General features: G+C 45.9%; 1 protein-coding gene across 1 annotated transcript in view; it reads right to left on the bottom strand.

Annotated features, from left to right (window-relative positions):
- The window catches only part of RPRD2 (regulation of nuclear pre-mRNA domain containing 2), a 43,533-nt gene extending 31,754 nt beyond the window's left edge, over window positions 1-11,779 (bottom strand). Inside the window, exon 1 of the mRNA XM_024210813.2 lies at window positions 11,142-11,779. Within this exon, the coding sequence (XP_024066581.1) occupies window positions 11,142-11,343 (202 nt within the window). The 5' untranslated portion in view covers window positions 11,344-11,779. The remainder of the gene's footprint in view (window positions 1-11,141) is intronic.
- Between the last annotated feature and the right edge of the window lie 1,113 nt (window positions 11,780-12,892).

The following is a 12,892-nucleotide window of genomic DNA, read 5'->3' as shown; positions in this document are numbered from 1 at the left end:
GGGGAGGGGGCTGGAGTTCCTCAGCCTGGGCACGTTCCCTAGAGGAGTCAGAAACTATATTTAAGGGGTAATGGTCTGTGAGGAGTGGCCAACCAAGACCTCATGCCAGAAGGCCGGGGTAAGGAGAGGGAAGTCAGGAAGGACTCGCTAGCCCAGCAGTTTTCAAACTGTGGATCATGACCCCAGAGTGGATTGTGACCCCATTTTAATGGGGTTGCCAGGACTGGCAGTAAACGTGCTGGGGCCTGACCTGAGCCCCACTGCCCAGGACTGAAACCCAAGGGCTTCGGCTTCAGCCCCGGGCAGCGAAGCTCAGGCTTTGGCCCTGGGCGGCAGGGCTCAGGCTTCGGCTTCAGCCCCAGGCAGTGGGCCTGAAGCCCATGGGCTCCAGTTTGATTCAGGCGGGCTTAGGCTCCGCCCCCTCTCCTGGGGTCGTGTAGTAATTTTTGTCATCAGGAGGAGATCACAGTGCAATGAAGTTTGAGAACCCCTGAGCCAATGGACACTGACCAAACCTAGAACTCGCAGGAGGGTGAGATGAGACACAAGAGGGCACACTCAGGACTGTGATATTTTCCAAAGATCTGCATCTCTCCAGTGCTCTTTAACAGTAAAGTACCTGTGACTAAAAAATTCCTTTGCTAAGCCTGTATTCCTTGCTTGCCTGCCACACGGTTGCTGAAGGGATTAACACAGAAGATCAGAGCACCCACAATGAGGGGAAACTCTAAGGGATCATGTACAAGTAACGGGGGGCCCAAGAGGAATGGAGATCTAAGGAGGCCAGATTGTAGAGTCTCACTGCCCAAGAAGGGTGTCAGACATGGGGACTGAACCTGGAAGTATGCCTGAGAGATCCAGAGCTAGGAACAGTGACCAGTTACCACCCAGAGCCAGGAGGCTTAAAGGCACATGGGATCCAGCAACTGAGTCCAATCAGAACAGGCTGATGTCCATCCACAGAGGGGGAACTGAGCCAGGCTGCCACACACCAACAGCTGAGGAGCTTGATGTGCCTAGATTTGAATTTTGGAGGACTAAAGGCAGGTGTTTTCCTGAGAGAGGATGGTCTTGGACTCTGGAATTTTTGACCCTTACCAGTCTACCAAAACTCAAAGCCAGGGCTTCTCCTTGAGGAGAGGTAAATGGGTAGTTTTTTCTGTATCAGTAGTTCTGGTAGTGACGTATTCCTATTATATTAGCTGTTGTAGGCAGTAGTTGCACCTATGCTTTTAATCCACACTGTAAATGTGCCCATGCCATACAATGGGCACATTTATAAAGCCCAAAATAACAGTTAATTCTCACAGTGTAAAGTCTACAATTTCATCTCTACACCTTTTGTCTTCAGAAAGCAAAAATTAAAAATAAAGCTGTTATGACAACATCTTTTCAGCACTTAGCCATAAAATTATCAAATGAAAAAAGCTATGGGACGAGTTAGTCAAAGCTAGTTTAGCGCAGTTGGCACTACCTGTGGCAAAGTGCCCATGGTGAACTTATTTTAAAGGTGTGTGTGAGATCATGAGTTGCAAAGAATTTGCATCAAGTGTGGGAATGTATGCAATGATTACTTATTAATGTGTTTTCTGAAGCGTTAAGTCACATCTGCTTCAAGACACTGACTATACATAGTCATTTAGGAAGATATCCACTGGAGAGCTAACTTCAAGACCTGAACATTTTACTAGACTCTAACAAGCCAAAAAAAAAAAAAAAAAAAGATTTTACCCCCCAACCCACTTGTGTCCAAGTCGTCCCAAGGTAGTGATCTAAGCTGCTATTGCCCACCCACCTCGAGTCTTTTGTATTAGCTTTGGCTAGCAGATGACAGGGGGAGTGCTATGTTCAGTACACAATCAGGAGGAAGTCTCTTCTCCCCATCCCAGTCATTTCTGGTGCTGAGGATGAGGGAGAGAAAAGACAAGGGTAGATAGGTGTGTTGAGGGAGAAAATGCGTGCGCACAAATGCCGCTTCTTTGCCCTCCCTTTCTCTATCCTGTTCTATGTAGTTTTTCTGATGCTTTTCCTCTCCATTTGTGAGAGCACGCCCACCTACACGCCTCCTTTTGGGAAAGGCGGGCGAGGTCTCCCTGCAGGATGAGACCCTCCAGCTGCTGTGTCAGTGAAGTGAAACTGATTATAATCTTGTAAATTTCCCTATGTGGCTCCTCTTGCAGACCTGCAACATGCAGAAGCCACAGACACTAGCCTGCTGCTTCTGCAATCTCTTAGGAGAAGGAAGAAGCTCTTTATTCTTCATTCCCAGCCCATCCCAAATAGCAGCAGAGGTTCATATGAGACTCTCTTCTACTGCTACACATTGCACACCCCCAAGTATAAGGCCAGAAGCAGCAAAGGCTGCTAATGGGATGGTGGGACTAGATACCTTTATCTTCCTCCTTCTCCAAGAGCAACCCAGTAGCAACAGAATACAGTCCACTGTCTCTACCACTCCTGCCCACAGGAGGGTCCCAGCAGGAGTAGCAAAGTGAAATTTACAAGGCTCATGTCAGGCTCACTTTTCAGTTCCCAGAGGGAAGTCTTTTCACTCATTACTGACTAGCAGAAAAGTACATTTTTCAAGTATTTATGGACAATTATTGTTGCTATTATTTAACACAGATTTCTTGCCATTTTCATTATGCTGTGTTAACTGCGGTAACAATTATGAAACAGGACACAAGTAGTTTAGGCCCCAAATTTATGTTTAATAGAAAACCCGATATGAAAAAAGTTAAGATTTGTTATTTAATAATAAAAACAATTCTTAGCTCTTTAGTGCTTTTCATCCATAGATCTTAGCATGTTTTTACAACGATCAGTATCTTTCTCTTCATTTTACAGATGAGGAAACTGAGGCAGAAAGCAAATGACTTGCCCAAGGTCATCCAACAGGCCGGTGGCAGAGCTGGGAATAGTGCTCCAGCCACCAGGCCACTGCCTCCCCCAAAAGATATTTTGAATTTAAACCTTCCTCTACAGTGCCGTGAAACACAAACAGCAGAATTGTGCTAATACATGACTGAGATGTAAGATGAGTTAATTACAAAAAAATTTAAAACAAGCAGCCAAATTGGTGAAGAGCAGGTGAAACTTTAAAATTCAGTTGTATTAATCTACTAGACAACTATTCAGCCAAATTAAGAAGGTTTACCATAATGTTATTAAAAATTCTGTACAACTTTGTTAAATCCATCCGTTGGTCACTGGATGCATTTCTGTCACAGTTGTATTGTCTACACAGACTTCCAGAAATCTTCTATACAACGCCAAAAAATTAGACCACAAGAAAATTATAATAATTTAAGGATTTATTTTAAATAATTTGTTTTGGTTTTGCCAGGGCTCCTTTAAATCAAGTTTTACGTTTCTTTAAATCAACCATCCTATAGATTTCTTCAAGTGGCAAATAAAGTCAGTTAGTTCTAACAGCTAAATTCAATTAATTATGCCACAACCCAGCACTTGAAACCTCACAGTAGTTTTCATGATGTTGAACTTTAACACATGCACCAAGGCAGAAATAAGATTTTTTTTTTCAGTTAGGGTCAATTGGTTCTTCTAACCCTTCCAAATTACAAACTACAAAAAAATTATGTTCAAATAAATCAGAGTTGATAAAGCTATATTTATAGTTATACACAAGTCTTAATATGCAGTGGGTTTTAGCAATTAAAAACTATATCAAAATAAGAACATACTAACTGCATACTGCTTTTATGAAACAGAATCATATGCAAAAAAGAAGCAAATTTCAATCACATCATTGCATTATGCAACTGGTAAGCTGGGAATGCATGCAGTTAACATACTGGGAGGTACCTGAATAAATCTTTATTATACATCAATGAATGAAGAGACCTTTTATTCGATCATGATGTCTCAACAAATTGTAAAGGAGACATCAGTTCTTCTCATGAAACAGTAAACTGCATTATTGATCTCACACTGCCAATGGCCAAATGTTTTTCAAATTCTTCTTCAAGTGCGCCTCCTGTACTTTTTTTTAAAAGTGATGTTATATTGCTTGATGGATTAACATGTCTGAAATTAATAAATGCATAGCTTACTGACCTGAAAAGCAGTTATATTTAATTTGTGGCTAAATAGTATTTATGCAAGCACACTGAATAAATTAGATAGTCCTGTCAGAAAGTCTTTTATAGTATAGATTCACAGTAGTGAGTTTTGGAGAAAAAGTGATTCACAGCATTAAATACCTTATACTTCTATAAAGAAAATATTGTCTATTTTAGTGAAACTTTCAGTTTTCACATAAGCAAGCGGTCATTGTCCATATGATTATACTACTGGTGAAGAGGTAATTCAATCATGTGCTGACAGAGATATCTAAATGTCAGCGCTAATTCTGCATTAAAAAAGGAATGGTTCCATTCTAATAGCATCACATCTTTTGTATAAGAATTAGATAGTACCTTATCTGTTAAGAGACTTAAAGTAGAGAAACGCAGAGGGAAAAAAATTTGACAGGATTTGACAACACATACATACTATATGATATAAACAGAGAAAGAAAACTTTGGAATTAAAGAAAATAACTCATACCAAAACAAAAATCAATAAATGTTCTGTCTCAAGCAGTATCCAGAGGATGGTAGAAACCATTAGATGAGAACCTAGCTAAGTGTGCAAGACTGACTATATGATGGTGGGTGTAAGTGGGGAGATTTCTTCATGACCACAGTTTGCATGAAAATCAATGATCTTTTTAACAGTGCTGCTAATGTCACTACAGATGACATTATAGAAAAAATTCTAATTCCCTTATTCATATGTTTAATGAATTTATAAACCAGAAAAAAATACTGTATAAGACAAGTATCATTTCAGAAATACCACCTATAACACTGCTCAATGTAATTTAATTTTTGTACAATGCTTTCTTTAAGAGTGTCACCCTACTAAGAGATGTAAACACCAAGCTATTTTTTTCAGTTCAATATAAGTACAAGCAATAGAGACCTGCAGTGGGACTGGGATCCTGCAGGTCCCGTAGGATTTGCTGTCTTAATAGCAGGATAACAATTCAACAAAAAATGCGGGAGCGATTGGGAATTGTGAGGTGGGATTAAAAAATTGTCCCACACAGGGCTCTAACAAGAAGAACCTCATTTATCCAATCTAACTGGGACTCGGCCGGCAGCCAGCTCCCCACCCACTGGTGGCCCGCACCAATTAACTCCTCCCCCTCCCTCCCAGCGCCTCCTGAACGCTGCGGAACAGCTGTTTCGCAGTGTGCAGGAGGCACTGGGGGGACGGAAGGGGACAGGGCGTGCTCAGGGTAGGAGGTGGAAAGAGGTGGGGTGGGGGTGGACCGGGGAGGGGAAGAGGCGAGGCAGGAGTGGGGCTTTGGGGGAAGAGGTGAAGTGGGGGTGGGAAGAAGCGGGATGAGGGCTTAGGGGAAGGGGTGGAGTGGGGCCTGGGACTGTGCAGAGGTTGAGTACCCCCAGGGAAAATTAGAAACCGGCATCTGTGACTCAGGCCAGATCGGATAACCAAAAATTCGGATAACCCAGAGAATGGGAAAGTGCGAGGCTGCAATGCCATCTAGAGGGTACAGGAGAGATTGCCCTCTTTTGGACCTGTGTGCGCTGGTTGTTTGGTTAATAAGGAGAACCGGTTAATGGAGGGTCAGACAACTGGGTTCTACTGTACCTTCATCTTAATCTTATAAAAACTTTATTGAGAATTCTGGGACAAAAAGCCACTCTCTTATCTTATTAATTCTACCCTTTGCAAGAGGCTCTCAGGAAATAACAGCTATTAAAAGCAAGTCAAATTTTCTTAATTATTACCAGCTATTATTTGTATTATCATGGACCATTACTATTCATGGACCAGGACTCCTTTGTGCTAGGTGCTGTACAAACGGAACAAAAAGACAGTCCATGCCCCAAACTGCTCACAACCTAAGGGCGGGTCTACACTACGGAGTTAAGTCCACTTAAGTTACACAACTCCAGCTACGTGAATAATGTAGCTGAAGTCGACATAGCTTAGTTCGACTTACTGCAGTGTCTACACCGCGCCGGGTCGACGGGAGAAACTCTCCTGTCGACTTACCTTATGCTTCTCATTCTGGTGGAATACCGGAGTCAACGGGAGCGCAATCTGCAGTCGATTTAGCGGGTCTTCACTAGACCCGCTAAATCGACCCCCAGTGGATAGATCGCCGCATCGATCCCTGGTAAGTGTAGACATACCCTAAGTATAAGGCAACGAACAACAGGTGGATACAGAGACAGGTAAGAGAGTATGAGGAAACAATGAGACAAATTGGCTCAGCATGATAGGCGGTGGACTCAGTACAATGCCACCTAACTATTGTCAAGTTTTTGTAGGGATGATAGAAAAGGAGAGTTTTAAGGTGGAATCTGAAGGAGAATAATTAGTTTTGTGCTGTTTATGGGGAGTTCCTCTCAGGCATGACGGGCAGCATAGAAGAAAGCATGAAGGTGTCGGAAAACGTATCAAATGGGTGATGGAAGCTGCATCATTACGGCCTTACAAATTCATGGACCATTTTGGTCAATTTCATGGACATAAGATTTTAAAAATAATAAATTTCAGTTTCAGATATTTAAATCTGAAATGTAATGGTATTGTAATCGTGGGGGTCCCAACCCAAAATGGGGTAAGTGGGGGGGGGGTCACAAGGCTATTGTGGGGGTGGTAGTGATACTGCCACCCTTACATCTGTGGTGCTGCTTTCAGAGCTGGGCAGCCGGTGGGCAGCTGCTGGCTGGGTGCCCAGCTCTGAAGGCAGCACCACCGCCAACAGCAGCACAGAAATAAGGGTGGCAGTAACATAAGAATGGCCATACTGGGTCAGACCAAAGGTCCATTTAGCCCTATATCCTGTCTTCTGACAGTGATCAGTGCCAGTGCTTCAAAGGGAATGAACAGAACAGGTAATCATCAATACCATAGCATACCACCCTCACTTCTACGCTGCTGCTGACTTCAGAGCTGGACTCCCAGCCAGCAGCTACCACTCTCTGGCTGCCCAACTCGGTGAAATCTGGTCTCCCCTACAATAGTCAGAATTTGGTAGGGCCCTATGCATCCTGGGCTGATGGGAAGGCAGGAAGTCAATGTCTCAATGGTGCATAAGTAAGAATATGATTTAGTCGCAGAGGTCATGGATTCTGTGACTTTACTGCATTTTTGTGACTTCTTCGGCTTCAGCTATCAGTGGCAGGAGATGTGTGCCCTCCTGCCCTCCCGTGGCTGTGCGCCCCAGCCCTTGCAGTGGGGCTCAGGCTGCCAGTCCCCACACAGTGGGGCTTGGGCTGTAATTCCTTCCCTCCCCCCACACCCCCAGTTATTTTTAGTACAAGTCACAGACAGGTCACAGGCTCCCATTAATTCTTATTTATTGCCTGCGACCTGTCCATGACTTACTAAAAATAACTGTGACAAAATCTTAACCTTAAGCTTAAGAGATGATAGGTAGGGAGCAGATAGGCCATGAAGCTCCTTCAAATTGAAAGTAAACAGCTTGTTTGATGTGATAGAGAAGGGGGAACCGGAGGAGGGATGCAAAAAGAGGGATTACATGGTCTAAGAAAATGATCTTTGTGACAACATTCTGAATGGATATGAGTGGAGCAAAACTGCATTTCTCGAGGACAGAGAGAAGGATGTTGCAGTAATCAAGATGCGAGAGGACTGCCCGGACAAGAGTTTTAGAAGTGGATGAACAAGAAAGGCCCTATGTGGAAAATTAAACAGCCTAAATTTGAGGATTTAGAGAGAGATCTGAATCAAAGATGGTGCCCCGGTTAGAGGCCTGAATGACAAGCGGGACGGTGGTGTTGTCCACAGTGGACGGGAATGGAGGTAACAGGGAGGTTCGTGGGGGATGAGGATTAAGAGCTCTGTTTTATCCATGTTGAGAAGGAGCTGATGGCTAGGCATTCACAAGTAGATGTCAGAAAGACCAAGATTTTAGTTTGGACAGAAGACAGGTCTGGAGTAAAGAGGTCGATCAGTCCTCAGCAGAGAGAAACGGTAGCTGAATTTTCTTTGCAGGTGAGATTACCCAGAGGTAAAGTATAGAGAAAAAAGGGGCCCAAGGACAGAGATCTGTGGAAACTGCATAGAAATGTGGGGGATGAAGAGGATGAGCCAAAGGACACATTGAAGGAACAATTAGAGAGGTGACAGGAGAACCAGGAGAGGACACAGTCATGGAAGCCATGACAGGACAGGATATAAAGAAGAGCATGATCAATGGTGTCAAAGGCAGATGACAGATTGAGGATGAGGATGGAGTACTAGTTCTGAGCTTTAGAAAAGAGGTCATTAGAGGTTTTGACAAAAGCAGCTTCTTAAGAGTTAATATTTTGATTCTTACATGATACCATTAAAAAAACAACAACTTAACTACTTGTCACGCTAGCAAAACAAAAGAAAATTATGAACTATTCTATTTTGCTCTGCCCAGCAATCCCAGCCCTAGAAGTAAGATTCACTTCTCACTAAGATATTCATTTGAGTTCACATATCTGAAAATAAAGTTTAATTACAACCTTTGATAACAACAAACTGTTTACAATTTTAGTAAGTCAGACAACTGTACCGTTGAGAATTTCAACAATTAAGTGTTTTTTATGCTAATTAAAAGGCAAGGAAATTAGTTTAATTTTCTATTTGAACCCGCATGCTAGCTGAGTTGCAAATGTCTCACTCTCACAAAATGTCCCCTTTACTTGCAGACTGCTCCAAAACCTTAATTTTCATGGACATTTGTTGCAAGATACATCTCAGTTTATTCCAAATGACAAGCAAGTCTTGCTTTTGAGACTTTCAGACTGCTAGGAAGAATTGATGTGTGATTTTAAAATGCAAACACAGTTATGCTAACTGAAGCAGTGTATAATATAGTTACTCGCCATCATCTCTGCATCTAGACAAATACCTGCAATTCAAGCCCTAATAACTGTACCTCACAAGTATCAAGATTCATAACAATTTACAATCTATTCTGCCAATTAATTCACAGCATTTATCAGCCTGCACAGATTAGAATAAGTGATGTAAGTGCAGGACACAGCTCCTGAATGAGGACTCAATCCTGCTTTCCCTCCTGTGGAGAGCCCTCAAATACAAAGTAAACAAGGAAAAAAGGGCACTCAGCAACTTAGAGAATCATCTCTTAATATGGAAAACGAAACTATTTCAAACATTTTTAAGCATAACAGAGTTATAATGCCACTTTAATGTTACCTTCTTGCTCCCGCAAAACTTACTTTAGCTCATACTGAGACAGTACAAGATTTGAATGTTTTAAGAACATATGAAAGAGCAATTCCAGCAAAGATGATCAAACCATGTTTAGACTAGTGAAAAAGATTAATCTCTCCACTGTCAAGTCCACAATACAACTACGGCCAGTGCTCTCTAGATTTGATTTTAATATCCAGTACTCTTCCTCCTACCCACATCTAAAGAGACTACTATTTTGGGAGTGGGGGAAGAAGACTGTGGCTAGCATCCAAAAATGAGAGCTGATGTTTCAGGCGGTTAATTTACATCCTTATTTTTTTCTTGGAATTGTATACGAAAATCTTTACCTGAGACTCTGGAGAGGACTCCTCAGCTACTGATTAACACTGTAAGCAACATGCACAGCAATGATAATGCCATATGATAGAACTGAGAGAGATTAGAAGGGCTTGCCTAGAAGTTACGTGCTCCAAAAATTTCTTCTCTGGATAATTATGCCCCAGAGAGCCTTAACTTCAATAAGTTAACTAAAGCTAGAAGACGACTAGCTATCAATTATTAAATATATGTTTGAAACCTGTGGTACAAGAAGGTAGTTATCTCCCCTTCATCCTCTCAAGACACTCCTTCTCTCCCTACCCCAAACATTCTGTTGATTCCCACCACAGTTTTTGGACTTTTGTGAAGTTGTGTTAGAATGTCTATTACTGTAAATGATATACACTCACATCCACTTCAAACTGAACATTTCTGCTTGTGAATCAAATACCACACATACAAATATGCTAAGCAACGCAACAGATTTCCCAGACTTGTCCTGAACTATAAACAAAGATCTCAACCAATTTAGAAATTCACATCACTAAATTCCCAAATGCATAAGCAAGATTTTTTAAATTCTGAAACAGATCTATTTTAAAGAGGTACAATGCAAGAGGTACCATGCATTTCTATTACTTCTTATTAACACCACAAATCATCTATTAATAAATGAAAGAAATGGCATTTTTTAAGCTAAGAAAACCAATGCATTTTGCAAACATCTCTGATTGTACCAGCTGTACACAGACTGATAGTTTTGTTTATAGACTCCAAAGTATTTAAAACACAATAAAGGAACCATTTGGGTAGGAGTGGAGGTGGCTTAAATAACTGGGGGGAAGCCACTGAGAACCTAATGCACAGTAAGGGACTATAAACAAGACGCAGATTAAAGAGTCTGTAGGGTGGGAATCATAGGATAAGAGACATGGAACCACAGATTTCTCAATAGGGTTTGGATAACGGGGGGGGGGGGGGATTCATATCAGGGGAAATGTCTGGATTAACAGGGTTTGGAAAATGGGGAGAAGGGACTAGACATAGAAGGCAAGTGAAAGGAAGAAAGGGGTTATTTCCCCAGAGTCCCTCACAGCCCCTAATGCCTCCCTCCTAATCTCACTCTCCCAATTCATAGAGTCCAAGTCAAGACGGGACCGCTGTGATCATCTAGCTTGACCTCCTGCATAACACAGACCAGAGAACTTCCCCAAAACAATTCCTAGAACATGCTTTTTAGGAAAACACCCAATCTTGATTTTAAAATGGCTAGCAACGGAGACTTCACCATGACCCTGGCTAACCTGTTTCAATGGTTGAACGGAGAGTCATTACATTTGCCCCCCTCTCTCTCTCGCTTCCTCCAATGAAAAATTATGGGGTTGTGGTGCCTACTTTCCTAGATGCCCCGCCCCCCACATCTCCCTCCTGGTGCCCTCTTCGCTCACCCAGGGACAGATAATGAGGCCGTGGTTCTTTTTTCTCACGAGCCCCCCCCCCCCCCCACCTCCCCCCCCCGCCATGGTGCCCCCCCCCCCGGAGTCCTGCTCCCATCCCCCCCCACTCACATCTCCTCAGCCACTTCATCCAGTGATACACGATAGTGTTGTGGTGCCTCTTGTTCTCCAGGCACCAGGACGACAGGCCCTGGATGGACTCCATGGTGTTGGTGACCGACTGGAACTTCCTGTCCAGCGACGCCTCCAGGGCCCCCGCCGAGGAGGACGACGACGAGGAGGCCTTGCTGCTGCCTCCGCCGCCGGCCGCCATCTTCCTCCCCTGGTCGCACAAGCAGCAACAGCGCCGCTACCCTCCGCCGCGGCCGGGAGCGCGTGCACCGCTCAGCCGTCCTCCCCTCCCCCCTCGCCCGGGGGGGGAGCGCGCCTCCTGGGCGCGCGCCCGGGCAGAGATGGGCTGGGCTTGCGGCCGCACGGGGATTGCTATATTTAACCAGGGCCGCTTCCAAAGAAGGATGCATGTAACCATGCACCCGCTGCCACCCTCCGCGCCTTGTGCTAGGGCTTCGCAGGGCGTGCCACGCGGTAATGCAAGCAGCGCAACCCCTGGGTGCTGGGGTGGCCCTGTCTCCCTAGGGTGCACACCGCAACGAGCAGCAGTGCACCTGTGCACCAGGGTCCCGCCGCTGCCTCCAGCCCGTGACGTACCATCCAAGGCAACACGCGTTCAACCCGAGCCCTCCCTGGCCCGCACGCGATCCGCGCGCGCAGCCCTCCCTACGGCGCGCGCGAGGGTCTCATCCCCCCCCCCCCCCCCCCGCCCGCCCAGCCCCCCCCCGCCCCCCCGCAATGGCGCGGCTCTATCCCCGCCCCCTCGAGCGGGCCCAACGCACGGAGGTGAAACCCCGTCACGCTGAACGGGGCCCGGCCTAGCCCGGAGGCCGCTGTACCCTCCTCTCTATGGCACAGCCCACCGCCCGGCCTCTCTCACGGGCACGCGCCCCCTCCCGGTCCCGAGACACTCTGGCTGGGAAGTGCGCGCACTCGCGCGAAACGGTGGGAGCGTCGCGGGAGCGCGCGCCTCGCTCTCCCTCCCCGGGTACGCGCCGCAGCCCCGCCCCCTTCGCTTTCTACGGGGCTTTTAACGGACCCCTTCCCCTGAAGGGCCCCTCCTGTGCTCGCTGAGCCGCTAACCGGTTAGGCGGCTGCCAGGGGCTGGTTACTCTCCATCCCCAACACAGCTCGGAGCCCGCCCATCTGCCGCCATTTTGTACTAGGTTTCTCAAGTTCCCCTCAGCACCACAGCCATCTAGTACGCATGCGCCAACCCCTCCAACTTACGCACGCGCCGAGCCCCTCCAGGCGGGAGGTGTTCACGACGCACGCGCCACACAGTGGTTGCGCATGTGCCAAACTTCGCGTCAGCGTCGCGGAGCATACTGGGCATGCGCGAACGTGACCGCGCAAACGCCGCATCTTTTCCCAATCGATTGTGCGCAAGCCTGAGGAAATCACGTTCCTGCGCATGCGGGCCGCTCTCTCTAAACAAGGCCCGGGCGTGCGCCGTGAACTGAGGCGCTCTTTCCAATCACTGCGCATGTGCGAAGTGGAGGGGCCAGACCTGAGGCGGGAAGGCAGCGCGAACAAATGACCGAGGCCATCCCCCTCCCCTGGGGGAAGGGTCAAGGGTGTCAGTCCAATCAGGGCTTCCCAGCGCGAACTGGGGAGGGAGGTAGCTGCCTTGGGGCTGTACAATGAAGGGCATGATCATGCCCAGCATCTTTTGTGCTCCTCCCCCATCTCACCTTGACCACACTCCCAGCATCCTTTGTGCTTCTCTCCCCCCCACCTTGACCACGCTC

The sequence above is a fragment of the Terrapene carolina genome, unplaced genomic scaffold, assembly GCF_002925995.2.
Source record: "Terrapene carolina triunguis isolate 2854851 unplaced genomic scaffold, T_m_triunguis-2.0 Scaffold227, whole genome shotgun sequence".
Taxonomy (NCBI): Eukaryota; Metazoa; Chordata; order Testudines; family Emydidae; genus Terrapene; species Terrapene triunguis.
This window is presented reverse-complemented; position numbering and strand designations above follow the sequence as displayed.